The 19864-nt window shown below is 42.7% G+C and overlaps 1 protein-coding gene across 2 annotated transcripts in view; it reads right to left on the bottom strand.

Annotated features, from left to right (window-relative positions):
- GAB3 (GRB2 associated binding protein 3) overlaps positions 1-19864 on the bottom strand; it is an 85011-nt gene that overhangs the window by 21610 nt on the left and 43537 nt on the right. For both annotated transcript variants that reach the window (XM_040626687.1, XM_008686773.2), the window contains exons 3-8: positions 18493-18712; positions 17570-18048; positions 9745-9800; positions 9039-9258; positions 6719-6800; positions 5522-5624 (exon numbers count right to left, since the gene is read on the bottom strand). In XM_040626687.1, coding sequence (XP_040482621.1) covers positions 5522-5624; positions 6719-6800; positions 9039-9258; positions 9745-9800; positions 17570-18048; positions 18493-18712 — 1160 coding nt within the window. The remainder of the gene's footprint in view (positions 1-5521; positions 5625-6718; positions 6801-9038; positions 9259-9744; positions 9801-17569; positions 18049-18492; positions 18713-19864) is intronic.

Raw genomic sequence — 19864 nt, 5'->3', positions numbered from 1 at the left:
TATATACAATGGAATATTACTCAGCTATCAGAAAGAACGAGTTCTCAACATTTGCTACAACATGGATGGCACTGGAGGAGATAATGCTAAGTGAAATAAGTCAAGCAGAGAAAGACAATTATCATATGATTGCTCTCATCTATGGAACATAAGAACTAGGACGATCGGTAGGGGAAGAAAGGGATAAAGAAAGGGGGGGTAATCAGAAGGGGGAATGAAACATGAGAGACTATGGACTCTGAGAAACAAACTGAGGGCCTCAGAGGGGAGGGGGGTGGGGGAATGGGATAGACCGGTGATGGGTAGTAAGGAGGGCACGTATTGCATGGTGCACTGGGTGTTGTACGCAACTAATGAGTCATCGAGCCTTACATCGGAAACCGGGAATGTACTGTATGGTGACTAACATAATATAATAAAAAATCATTAAAAAAAAAAGAAAGAAAATACAAAAACAAAAAACCACAGGACCAAGTATGCTCCAGCGGAGCAACTAAAACTCTCATAAAGAGTTGATGAGTGTGCAAAATGGTACAGCCATTATGGAAAAGGTTTTGGCAGTATCTTGTGAAGTTAAACATACAACTGATGACCCAGTTAAACACAGTTGATAACCCAGCCATCTCACTTCTGGGTATTTACCCTAGAGGAGGATTTTTCAACAGCGGCATTATTGACTTTTGGTGTCAGATAATTCTCTGTTGTGGGGAGTTGTGCTATCCACCGTAGGATGCGTAGCATCATCCCTGAACTCTTCCTGCTAAAATGCCAGCACCACAACCCCCTGTGCCAGGTTGTGTCAACCAAAAAGGTCTCTAGACATTGCCGAATGTCCCTTATGGGGCTAAATCATCCCCAGTAGAGAAACACTGCTCTAGAGAAATGAAAACTTATGCCCATACAGAATCTGTAAAAGGCCTTCAAGATCAGGAACAAGACAAGGTGGCCCACTTTTGCAATTTCTATTCAACAAAGTATTGGAAGTTCTAGCTATATACAGCAATTAGGCAAGAAAAAAAAAAGGCAGCCCAATTGGAAAAGAATAAGCAAAATAATCTGTTGTCAACATGGTCTTATATGTAGAAAACTGTAAAGATTCCATGCAAAAAAAATAAACAAATTCGGCAAGGTTGCAGGATACAAAAATCACACCCAAAATTCAGTTGCATTTCTTTTTTTTTTTTAAAGAATTTATTTATTTGACGGAGAGAGGACAGCCAGCGAGAGAGGGAACACAAGCAGAGGGAGTGGGAGAGGAAGAAGCAGGCTCCCGGCCAAGGAGCCTGATGCGGGGCTTGAACCCAGAACACTAGGATCACTCCCTGAGCCATAGGCAGACGCTTAACAACTGCGCCACCCAGGCGCCCCTCAGTTGCATTTCTATACACTAACTGAACCATCTGAGAAAAGGAAATCAAGAAACGATATCATTTACAACAACATCAAAAAGAATGAAGTATTTGGGAATAAATTTAACCAATGACTTATAATGACAACTACAAAACATTGTTGAAAGAAAGCAAAGCAGGCATAAATAAGTGGGAAGACATTTCCATGTATGTTCGTGGACTGGAAGACTTAATATTGTTGAGATCACAACATTACCCAAAGCATTCTGTAGATTCGATGCATTCCCTATCAAAATCCCAATGAGATTTTCGGCAGAAATAGAAAAATCCATCTTAAAACCCTTGGAATCTCTCAAGGAACCCTGGATAGCCAAGTCAATGTTGAAAAAGAACAAAGCTGGAGGACTCACTTTCTGATTTCAAAACTTACTGTAAATCTACTGTACATTAAAACAGTGTGATACTGGAGTGAGGACAGACGTGAAAGCCAACGAGCCCAGAAGTCACCTTCACATACATGGTCAACTGACTTTCAGTGAAAGTGCTGAGACCACTCAGTGGGGAAAGGGCAGTTTTTCCAACAAATTATGCTGGGAAAACTGGATATCCACATGCAAAAGAATGAAGTTGGAGCCTAACCTTAGACCACACATAAAAATTAACTCAATAAGGATTAAAGACCTCAACATAAGAGCTAAAAGTATAAAACTCTTAGAAGAAAACGTTAAGAGAAAACTTCATGACACTGGATTTGGCAATGATTTATTGGATATGATATCAAAAGCAGAGGCAATAGAAGAAAAAAAGAAATTTGACTTCATTATATTTAAAAGTTCTGTACATCAAAAGACACCACCAAGAGAGTGAAATGACAACCCAGAGAATGGAAGAAAATATTTGCAAATCATGATCTGATAAGGAGTTAATATCCATAATATGTTTTTGAAAAAACTTCTACAAGGCAACAACAAAACACACCAACAACCTAATTCAAAAATGGGTAAAGGACTCGATTAGCCATTTTTCCAAAGATCCACAAATGGCCAATAAGCACATGAAAAGATGCTTAACATCATTAGTCATCAGGGAAATGCAAGCAAAAACCACCACTGCACACCCAGGAGGATGCCTATAATTAAAAACGGACCAACACATGGAAAATAACAAATACTGGTGAGATCGCAGAGTAATCAGAAGCTTTTGCACCTGCTAGTGGAAATGCAAAATGGTTTGGCTGCTGTGGAAAACAGTTTGGTGGTTCCTCAAAAAGTTAAACATAAATTATCATAGGATGCAGCAATTTCGCCTCTAGGTATATATCCAAAAGAACTGAAACCAAAGACTCAGATATGGGTACACGCATGTTCCTGGCAGCATTACTCACAATAGCCAGAAGGTAGACACAACTCAAATGTCCATCAACAGATGACGGTGGTCTCTCCATACAACGGAGTATTAGCTTCAGAAAGGAATGCAATTTTGAGACATGCTACAATATGAATGAACCCTGAAGACACTCTGCTACGTGAAAGGCAGGCACGAAAGGACATGTATCTTATGATTCCACTTCAGTGAGGCACCTAGAATAGGCATATTCACAAAGCCACAAAGTAGAACAGAGGTTTTCAGGGGCTTTGCGGAGAGGGCCTAGGGAGTTATTGTTTAATGGGTACAGAGTTTCTGTTGGGGATGATGGAAAAGTTCTGGAAAGAGATAGTGATGATGGTTGCACAACATTGTGAACATAGCTTAGTGCCACAGAACTGTTCACCTAAAAATGGTTAAAATGGTACATCTTATGTTCTGTATATTCCACTTTAGTAAAAGATACCAAAAAATCCCAAAATCTGTGAAAGAACGTTGCTGGGGCACCTGGCTGGCTCAGTCAGGAGAGTATGTGACTCTTGGTCTTGGGGTTGTGAGTTCGAGCCCCACGCTGGGCATGGAGCTTACTTAAAACAAAACAAAAAAAACAATGTTTGTTACAATTCCATTCACAAATGCCAACAAACTTGAAACAATTCAAATGTCCTTCAATCGGTAAGTAGACAAACCGTGGCACATCCATACACTTGAACAGTATTCGCCAATAAACAGAAAGAACTATCAACCCTGTTATGACTTGGGTGAATCTCAAAGACATTCAACTGAGTGAAAGAAACCAGTCTCCAAAGACGGCATACTATATGATTCCATTTATGTGGCATTCTTGAAAAGACAAAACTATAGCGACGAAGAATACATCAGTGGTTGCCAGGGATTTCGGTTGTGGGCGGGTGTGACTATGAAGACGTAGCACGAAGGAGTACCTTGAAGTTGTTCTGTGTCCTGATTGTGGCGGTGGTTATGTGAATCTACATATATGTTAAAATTCATAGAACTGCACACCAAGAGAAAGTCAGTTTCATTGTAAGATCATCTAAAAACTAAAAAGCATTATAATGCCATAATAAAACGTTTGATGTGAGATTTAGGGTCTAGAATTCTACTATAAAAGTCTTACAAAACTATTGAAATTATAGAATGTGAAAGTCTTGTAAAAAAGAGATCACATAAGTTAAAATTGTCATTCTTCTAAATTTTCTATAATTTCACAAACATTGGAAGAAACTAAAAAAGGATACATAAATTTAATAAAACAAAACTTATATTTCAGCCCCTGGCCTAAATTTTTACATTCAGATCAGACCTTGTTCTCAGAAAAAAAATTAACACATATGATTAGGTGCAAAATCAATATCAAACCTTATGAGTCATTTGGGTTGTTATGTGGAACAAAAGTGAAATAATGTAACTCAAAGTCATTTGAAATTATTATATCACTACAGTTGAAGAGACACACAATTGAATGAGATGGGATAGACTTTAGATAGGCTTTCAACACACCTATATGGTGCTTTCCCCACAGTTACCCGCCTTCAGCCAGTATTCTGGGCTCTTAAATCTACGGTGTCAAATGGCCTCGTAATGCCCAGTCATTAACTAATAATTATAAACTTAGGCAAGAAATCAATCTGTAACTGTGTTGTTAATAAAACAGTGGGCTTTCTCATAACCTCAAAGATCAGGGATGAACTGCTAGGATCTGGAATGACTCTACACTTGCTTCTATTAGGTTATAGATTCACTTCCCTTTTCTGTTCTCTGGAGACAGAGCACAGCTGGTCAGTATCCTTTATAAGAGTGTTTTCTTCTAGAAGTTTCCCAAGGGCCATTACTAAGTGTGAAAAACATTGGGAAGACCACAGCAGATTTGTATATGAGTCACTTTCCATCTGCATATGGTTAAGTGAACAGTTTTTATCAAATAGAAAGGCAAAATGAAGCATTTAATTACTGCTTCACTGGAGATGACCGTGTTTAGATTTTCACTTGCCTACTGACCTCATGCATAGGAGGGCCAGAACTGTCTTTTCAAAAGTACAGATAGTCACAGTGCCTTGAATATCGGTCTTCTAAGATCTCTTTTCAAAACTTCGCAGGTCAAACAGAGATTCTCTCTGGAGTTCCCTACATTAAGTTGCAGAACAGGCTCGGTTCTGGCTAACGTGCCTCATAATTCCCAGAGGTGCTAAAAATCCTTCTGTCTTCAAAAACCCATGCTGCCAACAGAATCCAAGTAAAGAGAACGGAAGGAATAACAGAAGGCTGGAGGGGGAGATTAATTACTTAATTAAAGGATGGGGATGTCAGGTCTCTATCCACTCAGGTCTATAGAAAGACCCTATAATCCGAGTCTCCAGACACTAAGACACATTCACAGCCCAGGACACTGTACTCCCTCCCACTGGGACTCCAAGTGATTTATCCTTTAGAAAGGTTCATAGGATATGTGAGTTTTCTCTGGACATCCAAAGAACTACAAAGTCATTGAGATCAAATCGGATATCACAGCCTTGGTGAAAAGAATTGCTGACATTTCCATTTTCCCATTACACATGTCTCAACCCTGGGTGTTCTTGCAATAGCATGGCCTCGAAATGCTAGGAGGAGCTGCATCCTGCAGGAAAGAAAACCAGCTTCAAATAGATTTGTTCCCAGTAACCTGGTATCACATTCAAGTGATTGTTTTCAGATTGCAGGAATCTTTCTGAAGTACATGTTTCCTTTATAATGAACTCATAAGAATATACATTGGGGTGAAGCATATGAAGAGTGAAACAGAGGATTACCATTTGGATGTAGCTTTCTTCCTCTTCTCTGGAAACAGAATTGGCAAAAAATCTTGCAGAATTAATACCGTTTCTTTCTGGAGAGAGAAATCTCGTTCGATTGCTGAGAACAAAAATATAGATGAGGTCAAAGCAATGTCTTACAGCTGCTCTGAAAGCCAGCCAGGAGCTGACAGGGTCCCCATGGGCTTTTCAGCCCTCCCCTTCCAGATACAATTTCTTTCTGGCCAAAGCAATTCCTCAAGCAACAGAGACTGCCCAGCTTCTGTCCCATTCTGGGGCAAATGGCTCCCAATTCTCAAGGGCTACTTTTTTCCAGACCCTCCATCGGACACAGCTCGCAAGCTTTCTAGAAACAGACCAAGGCATCACATCATTTAGAAAAAAAAATACAAACAAAAACAAAACACTCCTTTGGAGCTCTCTTGTTTCCATTCAAAGAAACTAGCGAAAGTAATGAGATGTGGCCATCCCTCTGATGGGATGAGAACAAGACTGCAAATCAATTTTCACCCTGCTCCTGAGTCAGAAGCACAGGCTGCATCTCTCTGCAGTCATGACTGGAAATAGAGCTCTTTGCAGAGGTCTGCTTTGCAAAGTGATTGTATCCTGTGGCATGGAGAAAGAACCAGGAAACTCTTGCGCCAGGCCCAAGACTCTGAAAATACAACTTCTAAAAGATGAGATGAGAGAGTGCACACACATTTTGGGGTTTGTCTGCCAGGTCCAAGAACCATCCCTCTATCTCTGAGAACTCCCTTCTACTTCGTTCACAAGGCTGGGCTTCTGGAAGCCATGTTGGTACTACCGACCCTTCCCCCTGGGCCACAGGTGATTCTACTCAGGCTGGGGCAGTACAATTCCCTCTCCCAGGAAATGTGAGTTGGGGTCGAAAAAGAGCCTATCTCTGTGGATACTGGAACTGTAGCATGTAAATAAGCTCAGGATTTCTGGTACATGTGAAGAGAGAAGCAGATGTGAGAGGTGGAGAGTTCCTTGGGTTCCCAACAGCTTGTTTCTGACTCCAGTATCCTGGGACATCCAGTTATATTCCTTCCTTTGTGATCTACAAAATATTTCTGGTTCATTATAACAAACCCCATCCCTCCTTTGACTTAAGCTAGATCAAGAGGGCTTCAGCTACATTTATTCAGAGGCTTAACTAAAACCGGTCCTTTCGAGCAATCAAAGACATACCAAGGTACAGTGCAGGTCCTGGTTAGAGATGCATGTTCCCGGATGGTGGAGAGGTTTCTCAGGTCCAGGGGAGGTGGCCGTGCTACAAGATAATACACGATATCCAGTATGTAAGTTCTCAGGAGTTCAAGGCCAGAATCTAAAGACTAAAATTATGACATTCCACTTACTTATTAGCACATCCAGTCCAAATTGATGAACAAGCAGCCCTGATGATGAGTGTGAATTCACTGACCTACCCTTCCCTACCTCACTGGTCACATTACCAGCGAGAGGTAACAATGGGGAGATACATTTAGTCAATATGCATTTGAGAACTCACTGCATATCAGGCATAGTTCTAGGTGTTGGGAGGCACAGTGTGAGCAAAACAGATGAAAGTCTCTGACCGTACGGAATCCCAAACCTACCTTATACTTGGCATGTCCAAAAGGGAAATTTTACCTTTCTTACTACAGGCAGAGATGGTCACCCAGGTTCTAGTCTTCCCCTCTTCCAGTTCATTGTCTACCTGATAATCTTTCTACGTAGAACATTCTTCCCCATCTCTCTGCCTGGTTAGTCATCTTCAGATCACAGCTCAATGTCTCCTGCTTAGGAAGGGCTTCTTTGACCTCCAGACAAGATCAGGCCCCACATCATGGGCTCTCATGAGTTCTTGTATTTACCCTTCATAGCGCTCCTTGCAGTTCGTAATGATATATTCATCTGTGATTATCTGATTCAGATCTAGACTGTGCTCTAGGAGGACAGGGATTTTTTTGGCTCATTCGTCACAGTCACCTTGGCACGTAGAGAAGCTCTTGGCACCTGACCCTTACTCCACCTCTGTGGTCCACCTCATTGAGTTGGTAATGCATGTATCCCTCTACCACGGCCTTGACCAGGTTCCTTTTGTTTCCTCCACTAGACTACACGGGTAGAGACTATTTAACTCCCCTCCATATCATCAGAGCCCAGGACAGTGACTTCTGCTGTTCAGTCAGTTTCCTGGGAGCCTCTGAGCTGGGCAAGGTACTGAGCTGGAAAGGACATGTGAGTCACACAGTCCCTGGGGAGAAGGTCTCTCCTGGTGGCATGAGACCTTGTTTCCTCTGAACATCCTAAGACAGGGTTCGTTCTTATTTGGCACTGACTTGATCATTCTTCTTCTTCCAGCTGGTTTTTACCTGTCTTCCTCCCCATCCCACTGAAGAAGCTGCTTCCTCATCTTCACATCCCACCCAGTGCCTAGCACAGGAGCACACGCAGCAGACATGCTGTCAGTGTGTCCGACTCAAGCTGAAGCGGGTGAGACTAGAATGACCAGGCATGAGTAGGGGCCTTGGGTACCAGCTTGGGGTATAGCTGCCTGAAGCAGTAGTTTTTCCAAAGAGTGAACAGAGGTGGGAACCAACCAGAGATCACAGTCATTGTACCAAATAGTTCCTGGTAATCACACAGACCTACTGGGCAAGTGGCGATGGGCAAGGATGAAGTTAGCAAGTTAGTTTGACCTGCTTTTCTTTCCGTCTTCTCCTTTCTCCCTCTCTGTCCATGCTGTTTGCAGACCAGAGAAGCTGCCTGGGAACAAGGCAGAAGCTTTGCGGAGCTCCGTGCTCATAGGATCCAGACTGCTCATTGCCCCCAGATACCGCTGCTGAGGGGCATGTGCAGGGCAGTGAGGGAGAAGTTGCATATGACCAGATCTGGCATTAAGGAATTCATGTCAGAAGTCATTCTTGGGGTACCTGGGTGGCTCAGTCGTTAAACACCTGCCTTCGGCTCAGGGCGTGATCCCAGAGTCCTGGGATCGAGCCCCACATCGAGCTCCCTGCTGGGAGCCTGTTTCTTCCTCTCCCGCTCGCCCTGCTTGTGTTCCCCCCTCTCACTGGCTGTCTCTCTCTCTCTCTGTCAAATAAATAAATAAATAAAATCTTAAAAAAAAGAAGTCATTCTTGACTACCTCACTGTGATTACATTCAAGTCTGTTTAAACAAAGAGATGCCAGGTGGGTTTCATCATCATCACTTATTTCTGGGCCTTTGTTAGGAAAGCAGAAAAGATGAGCCCTCTGGAGTGAACTTGGCTTTGTAGGCTGTATTTGCAGGGCCGCAATGCCTTAAGTTCCAAGCCTCCTTTTCTCAGTGTGGGGTGGCAAGCTTTCCCAGCCCTTCCCATTCAGTCCTGGCCATTGCTCCGCACTGTTACACTTCCCAGCCCTCTGAGATGGTTCCTCCAGTGCTTTCTTCCCAGAGAGAGTCAAGAAGGAAACTTTTTTATATGGTCTCTAGGACCCGTATCCCCTCTCCTGCACAGCATGCCTAGTCAAGTGGCTTACGTTTTCTCTGAGGCTTGAGGTCTCTGTTCACTGGGGGAGGCTCCAGGTCTGCAGGCAGCTCAAGCAGTGGGCTGGAGACACTTCCTGGGCTCATTGGGATGTAGTCATCATGGCTGCGGTGGGTTCTAAGACCAGAGATGGCCGCCTGGGGGCCCATGGGCACATAGCCATCTTCGGCCCCGGCTGAAGCCGTGGGGTACACTGGGGAGAACCTGCACGGCTGCAAGAGAACAGGCACAGGTGGGGAAGCACAGAGCAGTCATGGAAGTGGCTCCCAGCGGGGCTGCCAAGGCTGCACACAGGGCTTCGGTTGCCAATTATCCAAGAATAACTTTGAACTTCCTTAGGAAAGTCAGATAAGCCTCTAACTCCAGCTCTGTCTCTGCACCTGTTGTGTGAGGTGAGTGAGACTCTCCTGAAGGTGATGCTAGAAGACAGTGGGTTAGGAGTTTATGCAAATGCTCTAGGTATAATGTGATGCCTTAAGTCCTGCCCCGAGTCAGACGAGGGTCTGAACCATTAGAACTGGCAGGGTCCTTACAGAACACGAAGTCCAGTAGTTCCCAGATAAGTGCAAGCCTTGGGGAAGACTGAAAGGGTCCTCAGAGACTCAGTGCTGAGTCTCAAAAGACTTCAAGGGAACATATGTCGGTCAGGCTATTTTTGGTAAAATTGAGGTTGAAAGGAACTCAAGTGCCAAACTTACCAAATTTAAACTAAGCCGCTTGTCTCGGTGTCTTAAGGATTGGCCTTCCACATCAGCTGTAAGAAACAAGCCAGGGTGGTGAGAAATGCAAGACAGTATCAGTTGAAACTAGGTTCCAAGTCCCTATGGACCTCAGGGCCCTATGCTCAGCTCCGGAGAGGAAGAGAAGCGTAATATGGTTTCTATACGCAAGGCTTGCTATTATGTCTAGTTGGGCAGTCAGAGCACATTCCCCAACAGATGGAAATCAGACCAGATTTGGAGGTTTCTGTACCATGGCTTCAGATCTCTCTGTGAATTAGGAGGACGTATAGCAAAGAGTTAACAAATGCCTGTTGCATATATTATATGAATTTTCTGAGAGCAGAGATGGTAGAGATGGAGCTGGAGGTTTGAAGAGAGAAGGTGTAGAAGATCCCTTGTGGTGAGCAGACAAGGGACAGCACTGCAGAGCAGCATTGAGGGCACTGGAGACCTGTGACCATGATTTTCTGTAGCAATACTCAGCCACTCAGGTACAGGCATGGAGAAAGAGGAAAGTTGGGTTAATATAGGACTAGAAACTTGTCAGATGGGTGTGAAAAACGGTGTGACATAAAAATTTAGAATAATTGTTGAACTGAAAGAAGACATGTCCAGGAGGCAGAGCAGTAAGATAAATGGATCTAGAAAGTAAGAGCTGGGACAGACTTGTAAAAAGACTGAACTTTGAATGCATTTCGCATCCCACACAGCAATCTGACTCAAGAAGAGCTTCAGCATGTGCTCTGACCGACCACTGGCTGACCAGTAAACCGTGCTGACCCAGACCTCTAGGAAGCCAGGATGAACAGCAAAATAAGGAATACAAAGGACAAAAACTAAGCAGAGATTTCAGCAGCTGCACACTGTGTGCAGAAGTAGACTCTAGAAAATTAGTCTGAGCAAGTTACTAAACAAACATACACCAGAATAATGAATCCTAGGTGGAGTCAGAATGCAGTTGCTACAGTACGTTATCCAGAATAGCCAGTTGTTAGGGGCGCCTGGCCGGCTCAGTTGGTACAGCATGCCACTCTTGATCTCGGGGTTGTAAGTTTGAGCCCCACGTTGGGGGTAGAGATGACTTAAATAAAAATCTTTAAAATAGTTTTCAACAACAAATTAAAACAGACACAAAGAAGGGGTAAAATAATGATCCATACACAGGAAAAAAAAAATCAGTCAATAAAAACTGTCTCTGAAAAGTTCTAGATCCTGGAATAAGCAGAAAAGACTTCAAAACTGCTATTATTAATATGTTCAAAGAACCAAAAGGAAACCATGTTCAAAAAATTACAAGATAGGGGCGCCTGGGTGGCTTAGTTGGTTAAAGGGCAGACTCTGGATTCCTGCTCAGGTCATGATCTTGGGGTCCTGGGATGGAGCCCCGCATCAGGCTCTGCACTCAGCAGGGAGTTTGCTTCAGGATTCTCTCTCTCCCTCTTCCTCCCCCCACCAGATGAATAAATAACTCCTTAGGGGTGCCTGGGTGGCTCAGTCATTAAGAGTCTCCCTTTGGCTCGGTCATGGTCCCGGGGTCCTGGGATCAAGCCCCATGCCAGGCTCCCTGCTCAGTGGGGAGCCTGCTTCTCCCTCTCCCTCTGCCCCTCCACTCTGCTTGTGCTCTCTTGCTATCTCTCTCTTTCTCTCTCAAATAAATATTTAAAAAAATAAATACATCTTTTTAAAAAATTGTAAGATAACATAACAATGGCTCATCAATAAAAAGATGGAAATTGGAAAGAAGCAAATGGAATTTTGGAGTTGAAAAGTACAGTAACTACAATGTAAATTCACAAGAAGTTCTCAAGAGAAGATTTGAACTGATAGAAAAATCAATGAACTCCAAATGGATCAATATAAATTGTCCAGTCTGAAAAAGAAATAACAAGAATGAAGAAAAACAAACAAAGCCTCAAAGACTTGTCACCATCAAGCGTACTAACATACATGTAATTAGAGTCCTACAAGGAGAGGAGAGAGGTGGAAAAGAAGGAGGAATTTTTTTTTTAAGAAACAATGACAGAATACTCCCCAAATTTGACAAAGAACATTAATCTTCATCTAAGAAGCTCAAAGAACTCCAAGTAAGCTAAACACGAACACATCAATACCTAGACACATCATAGTCAAATTGTGGAAAATCAAAAGGAAGGAGAAAACCTCGAATGCAGTAAGAGAAAACCAGCTCTCTCGCTACAAGAGAATCACAGTAAGATTAATAGCAGACTATTCATCGGAAACAATGGAAAGCCAGAAGGGAGTAGAATTACAAATTCAAATTCAAATTGCCGAAAGAAAAAAAATCTGTCAAACGAGAATTCTACAGCCAGCGCAACCACTATCAGAAATAGACAGAACACCCTGGCAAAAACTAAGCAAAGAATCAAAGGCTTTGAATGCCATACTCGACGAGTTGGACCTCATAGATACATATAGAACACTACACCCCAGAACCAAAGAATACTCATTCTATTCTAATGCCCATGGAACATTCTCAAGAATAGACCATGTTCTGGGACACAAAACAGGTCTCAACCGATACCAAAAGATTGAAATTATCCCCTGCATATTCTCAGACCACAACGCTCTGAAATTGGAACTCAACCACAAGAAAAAATTTGGAAGAAACTCAAACACTTGGAGACTAAGAACCATCCTGCTCAGGAATGACTCGATAAACCAGGAAATCAAAAGTCAAATTAAACAATTTATGGAGACCAATGAGAATGAAAATACAACAGTCCAAAACCTATGGGATACTGCAAAGGCAGTCCTAAGGGGGAAATACATAGCCATCCAAGCCTCACTCAAAAGAATAGAAAAATCTAAAATGCAGTTTTTATATTCTCACCTCAAGAAGCTGGAACAGCAACAGAGGGACAGGCCTAATCCATGCACGAGGAAGCAGTTGACCAAAATTAGAGCTGAAATCAATCAAGCAGAAACCAGAAGTACAGTAGAGCAGATCAACAGGACTAGAAGCTGGTTCTTGGAGAGAATCAATAAAATTGACAGACCACTGGCAAGACTTATCCAAAAGAAAAGAGAAAGGACCCAGATTATTAAAATTATGAATGAAAAAGGAGAGGTCACGACGAACACCATTGAAATTGGAAGGATTATTAGAAATTTTTATCAACAGCTATATGCCAATAAACTAAGCAATCTGGAAGAGATGGAATCCTTCCTGGAAACCTATAAACTACCAAGATTGAAACCGGAAGAAATTGATTCCTTAAACAGGCCAATTAATTATGAAGAAATTGAGTCAGTGATAAACAACCTTCCAAATAACAAAACTCCAGGCCCGGACGGTTTTCCTGGGGAATTCTACCAAACATTCAAAGAAGAAATAATACCTATTCTCCTAAAGCTATTTCAAAAAATAGAAACAGAAGGAAAGCTACCAAACTCATTCTATGAGGCCAATATTACCTTGATCCCCAAACCAGGCAAAGACCCCATCAAAAAGGAGAATTACAGACCGATTTCCCTAATGAATATGGACGCCAAAATCCTCAACAAGATACTTGCTAATAGAATCCAACAGTACATTAAAAGGATTATCCATCACGATCAAGTGGGATTCATACCTGGGATGCAAGCGTGGTTCAATATTCGCAAATCAATCAGCGTGATACATCATATCAACAAGAAAAGACTCAGGAACCATATGATCCTCTCAATCGATGCCGAAAAAGCATTTGACAAAATACAGCATCCTTTCCTGATTAAAACCCTTCAGAGTGTAGGAATAGAAGGTACATTTCTCAATCTCATAAAAGCCATCTATGAAAAGCCTACTGCAAATATTATTCTCAATGGGGAAAAGCTGGAAGCCTTTCCCTTAAGATCAGGAACTCGACAAGGATGCCCACTCTCGCCACTATTATTCAACATAGTACTAGAAGTCCTTGCAACAGCAATCAGACGACAAAAAGGGATCAAAGGTATTCAAATTGGCAAAGAAGAAGTCAAAATGTCTCTCTTTGCAGATGACATGATACTCTATATGGAAAACCCAAAAGAAGCCACTCCCAAACTATTAGAAGTTATAGAGCAATTCAGTAACGTGGCGGGATACAAAATCAATGCTCAGAAATCAGTTGCATTTCTATACACGAATAACGAGACCGAAGAAAGAGAAATTAGGGAATCCATCCCATTTACAATAGCACCAAAAACCATACGTTACCTTGGAATTAACTTAACCAGAGACGTAAAGGACCTATATTCTAGAAACTATAAATCACTCTTGAAAGACATTGAGGAAGACATAAAAAGATGGAAAGATATTCCATGCTCATGGATCGGAAGAATTAACATAGTTAAAATGTCCATGCTACCCAGAGCAATCTACACTTTCAATGCTATCCCGATCAAAATACCAAGGACATTTTTCAAAGAACTGGAACAAACAGTCCTTAAATTTGTATGGAAACAGAAAAGGCCCCGAATCTCCAAGGAACTGTTGAAAAGGAAAAACAAAGCTGGGGGCATCACAATGCCGGATTTCGAGCTGTACTACAAAGCTGTGATCACAAAGACAGCATGGTACTGGCACAAAAACAGACACATAGACCAATGGAACAGAATAGAGAGCCCAGAAATGGACCCTCGGCTCTTTGGGCAACTAATATTTGATAAAGCAGGAAAAAACATCCGGTGGGAAAAAGACAGTCTCTTCAATAAATGGTGCTGGGAAAATTGGACAGCTACATGCAAAAGAATGAAACTTGACCACTCTCTCACACCATACACAAAAATAAACTCCAAATGGATGAAAGACCTCGATGTGAGACAGGAATCCATCAAAATTCTAGAGGAGAACATAGGCAGCAACCTCTACGACATCGGCCAAAGCAACCTTTTTCATGACACATCCCCAAAGGCAAGAGAAACGACATATCTCCAAAGGCAAGAGAAACAAAAGATAAAATGAATTTATGGGACTTCATCAAGATTAAAAGTTTCTGCACAGCCAAGGAAACAGTCAGAAAAACTAAGAGGCAGCCCACGGAATGGGAGAATATATTTGCAAATGACACTACAGATAAAGGACTGGTATCCAAGATCTACAAAGAACTTCTCAAACTCAATACATGAGAAACAAATAAACAAATCAAAAAATGGGCAGAAGATATGAACAGACACTTTTCCAATGAAGACATACAAATGGCTAACAGACACATGAAAAAATGTTCAAAATCATTAGCCATCAAGGAAATTCAAATCAAAACCACACTGAGATACCACCTTACGCCAGTTAGAATGGCAAAAATAGACAAGGCAAGAAACAACAATTGTTGGAGAGGATGTGGAGAAAGGGGATCCCTCCTACATTGTTGGTGGGAATGCAGGTTGGTACAGCCACTCTGGAAAACAGTGTGGAGGTCCCTTAAAAAGTTAAAAATTGAGCTACCCTATGATCCAGCCATTGCACTACTGGGTATTTACCCCAAAGATACAGACGTAGTGAAGAGAAGGGCCATATGCACCCCAATGTTCATAGCAGCAATGTCCACAATAGCTAAATCGTGGAAGGAGCCGAGATGCCCTTCAACAGATGACTGGATTAAGAAGTTGTGGTCCATATATACAATGGAATATTACTCAGCTATCAGAAAGAACGAATTCTCAACGTTTGCTGCAACATGGACGGCACTGGAGGAGATTATGCTAAGTGAAATAAGTCAAGCAGAGAAAGACAACTATCATATGGTTTCTCTCATCTATGGAACATAAGAACTAGGAAGATCGGTAGGGGAAGAAAGGGATAAGGAAAGGGGGGGTAATCAGAAGGGGGAGTGAAGCATGAGAGACTATGGACTCTGAGAAACAAACTGAGGGCTTCAGAGGGGAGGGGGGTGGGGGAATGGGATAGGCTGGTGATGGGTAGTAAGGAGGGCACGTATTGCATGGTGCACTGGGTGTTATACACAATTAATGAATCATGGAACTTTACATCAGAAACCAGGGATGTACTGTATGATGACTAACATAATATAATAAAAAACATTAAAAAAAAAGAAACACTTAAAAATTAAGTTCAGTATAAATAGTTTTAAATTAATTTAAATTTCCAATTGTTTTACTTTTGCTTGAAAAATGTTGTGAATAACTTTTTAAAAAATGTATTACACTGCTATCATATCTGTTATAAAAATGGCTGAAAAAATAAAAATAAAAATGAGTAATTTCAAAAAAAAAGTCACTTTAAAAAGGAAAAAAAAAATGAAGGTGAAACAAAAACATCCCCAGAGAAATAATAAAGATCGAGAGAACTTAATGCTAGCAGATAGCTCTTCCTTATAAGAAATAGTAAAGGAAGACCCTTATACAGGTTGAAAGGAAATGACACCGGATGGTAATGCAAATCCTTACAAAGAACTAAAGAGAATCTTGTAGGGTAAATATAAAAGACAATAGAAGTATATCATTATTTCAACTTTTTGTTCTTCAATTTGAGAACTTTTTTGAAAGATTTCATTTTTTAAGTAATCTCTACCCAATGTAGGGCTTGAACTTACGAAGTCCAAGATCAAGAGTCACATGCTCTACCAACTGAGCCAGCCAGGCACCCCTTCAATTGGAGACTTTTGATTCATTTTCATATTCTATCATTCTATTGGTCTAGTTATTTCACTTCCCAAAATCTACTTACATACTCTTCCAGTTTTCCCTTTTTGTCCACTGTTCACACGTTATAACATTAAGAACCTTTGTGTACTCAGCATATACTCATCTCATCGAGGCTGGCGGAAAGAAGTAACGTGTAGGGGCGCCTGGGTGGCCCAGTCGTTAAGTGTCTGCCTTTGGCTCAGGTCATGACCCCAATGTTCTGGGATCGAGCCCCCGTGTGGGGCTCCCCGTTTGGCGGGAAGCCTGCTTCTCCCTCTCCCACTCCCCCTGCTGGTGTTCCCTCTCTTGCTGTCTCTCTATCTGTCAGATAAATACATAAAATTAAAAAGAAAGAAAGAAAGAAAGAAAGAAAGAAAGAAAGAAAGAAAGAAAGAGAAGTAATGTGTAAAGGTCCCACCACTATGACACTAGGGGAGGTCTTTGCCAGAGTGACTTAGCTCCACAGTCAGAATGAGAAATTTACACAATTTACACATTCCTTAAATTTGCAGAATTCCTTTAAGATATATAGGTAGCAGTGTGGGAGTGATTACATTGATTATATTTGGTTGGAACAGTGGCGGGGCAGGGGGTGGGCAGAGAAAGGGAGAGAGAGAGAGAGGAGGCAGTAAGCCAACCCCATCAGAATAAACAGCTTTACAGAAAAAGGCAAAAGAGGGCTCCAGGAGGGCATGTGAATAGACGAAGGTGACAGCGCTGGGTGAGAATCACCTTGATGGTGACAACATGGTAAAAAGCTACATCACTAAACCTGGAAAGAACGTGTCGGGTGGGGGGATGAATAGGGTGAGAGGATTGTTGGAAAAGAGAAGAGCTATGGTTTACCACGTCACTTCTCACTATGCACGTCAGAGCCAAAGAATGGAAACTGGCTGAACGGAGGCAAAAGATATCACCTTCTCTACTGAGTGGGACCCTGAGCGACTCCAAACAAACACCAGGAGCTTGGTCTTGGCAGCCACAGGGACCTAAGTATCTCTGCCAGTGGCCAGACTTGAAAGAGAATTGCTAGCAGTCAGGCTATGTGCTTCCACCAATGACCTGGCCCTATTGGAAGACTGGGCTGGCTTGAGTAAGGGACATTTGTCATGTCCTCATGTGGACACAAGGAGTAAAGAGGAGGCAGGCTTCACTGTCAGTGTTAGCATCCAACACTTACCTTTCCAGGTTCTCATGTTATCTAAACCAGAGAGAGAGATTCTTCTTGGCGTCATAGTGCACTCTGGCTTCTTGATGCTGCCGTGCCCACTCCACGGGAGCTGCTTCTCTTGGCACCGTTCAGAGAGATGGCTTGGCTTAGGGGGGCGAGGAGGTGGCATGTTGCACACGATGTCTAGTTCTTTTGCCTCATAGGGCATGGAACCTTGGTTTTTATCTACCTGAATGGTGGAATTTAAGGAAGTTTCCAGCAATGGTGAAGAATAGTGATCCCTGGTTGGTCCATTGATATCTCTACTCCATATCAGGGCAGCCTGAGGCCTCAGGGAAGGAGCCTTCTGAGAGCCACTCCCATGGTGTGAGGGGTGAGCCAAGTTACTAGGGGGCATTGGCTGCAGGCAGTCAACAAAAACGTCATCAAATGAAGTCTGTTCCAATGAGCGGTCTGAGTTTGACCAGCTCTCACATCTGGTGGGCAGACTGAGGGGAAAAAAGCATACAGATGTGACTGAAATGGAGCAAGTCCATGGCAGAAGTCAGAAGAAGAAAGCCACCTATCCACTACAAAACCCATGCTGGCCTCTTTTCCATGCTTCCACATTCCCTCCACAGCCCTCACTAATCCCTGGATGCAGGAACCAATGGTTTGTTGATTTCTGTCATCCTATCAGTGTCAGATACATATGAAAACACAAGGTTAGGCATGAAAGCCACATGCATGACTTATCCCTCATTGTGGTTGACAGTGATCCGTCCCCACCTTGGCTGCAGCAGGAAGAGGTGAGAGGAGACACACCCACTAGAAGATGCTACAGCTAAATGAACTGATTTGGTCAGGAGCACTGAGCACATGTCAGTGACAGAGCCCACCAGAGAAGGCAGCGGACGTTCTGCAGACATCGAGAGACGTGCACATAAGCATACCTGGCATGCCGCGGTCTTCCAGTCTCACAGTTGGACAGAATCAGATAATCAGGAAGGGAAAGAGACTCTGACTCACTTCTGCTTTCCTCAGTGGCTACGGAATTGGTACTTAGGTCATCTCTCGGCAAGGGGGAGCTGACAGCATGGGCAGTGGGAAGGGAGCTGGCAGGAGATGGCTGGAGGGAGGAGGGCATGCGAGAGAAGCTCTCCATGGAATCTGCTGGAGAAATCATTTCCCGGGTTAACGTTTAAGAATGGCTATAGCACTCACTCACAAATTCTCAAACAGCATCTACGAGGCCAAATAGAAGATGCAAATCACAGCTGGTGTTTGTACTGATGGAGGAGACCATTTCCCCAAGCTATAAACAATGTCTGGGGAAGAAGGCCAATGTTCCAAGAGTGAAGTGTTGAATCAATTAAGAGTAAAAAAAAAGCCAAGCATTCTTGGCCTAAAACTGTGCAGTAACACAGTCTACTCATAGCTTCTTTATGGCTCTCGGCCGTAGCCCTGCATCGCTGTTTATTCACTCAACAAATACACACCCACACACACATATATTTATGCGTGACATGTATGTACACACTTATATATGCATTCGTGCTGAACTCTATGTCTATTTCTGCCTGTGTAGAATAACTCCTATTGTACCTACTATGCGCGTAGAACTGTTCTAACTCTGCCAAGACAGACTCTGCCTCACTGGAATCTACAGTCCACTAAAGAAGACAGACAAATCAAACATAAATAAAGGATACGGGTAATGATGTGTAAAGGAAAGGAGAGAAAGAAATAGGGTGTGATGGCCTGTAAAGCCGACATTTCTCAAGGAGCATGATATTCAGAAACTTCCAGTGAAAAGCCTACTTTTATTTCCCCCTTTGAACCACGCTGGCAGAAGTTCAGGATTCCTGAGTCGGAGAGGCCCAGAACTGCCTGGGTTCAAGTGCAGGCTCTCTTGTCTAGCTGCTGTCACCATGGGCACGCCACCTACTTGCTGCAAGTTTTCTTCTTTGTGAAGTGGAGATGCTGACAGTGAATTCGCCACAACATCGCTCTGGCGATGAGCTACCACAGAAGAGCATTTAGCAGAGCTCCTGGCCAGAGTACACACGATGCGCTGACTAGCTAGGGTTGCTGGATACAGGACCAAACATTTTATGTGAAAAGCCACAAGAAAGACCTTCGGGCATGGTTCTCAGATGAAGAGGAGTCTGTTCTTACATCCTCCTAAAAACTAAGGGCGGGGGGCTACAGGGAATGATAAAGGTCATGGGGGTGGTTTCTGGCTTCCTCCAAATTCCCACCAGACCCATCCATTTTCTGCCTGGTGCCTGACTCATTCGTATTCCTCTTTGGACACTGGGAAAC

Source organism: Ursus maritimus (genome assembly GCF_017311325.1).
Source record: "Ursus maritimus isolate PB19 chromosome X unlocalized genomic scaffold, ASM1731132v1 scaffold_X1, whole genome shotgun sequence".
NCBI classification, from domain to species: Eukaryota; Metazoa; Chordata; class Mammalia; order Carnivora; family Ursidae; genus Ursus; species Ursus maritimus.
This window is presented reverse-complemented; position numbering and strand designations above follow the sequence as displayed.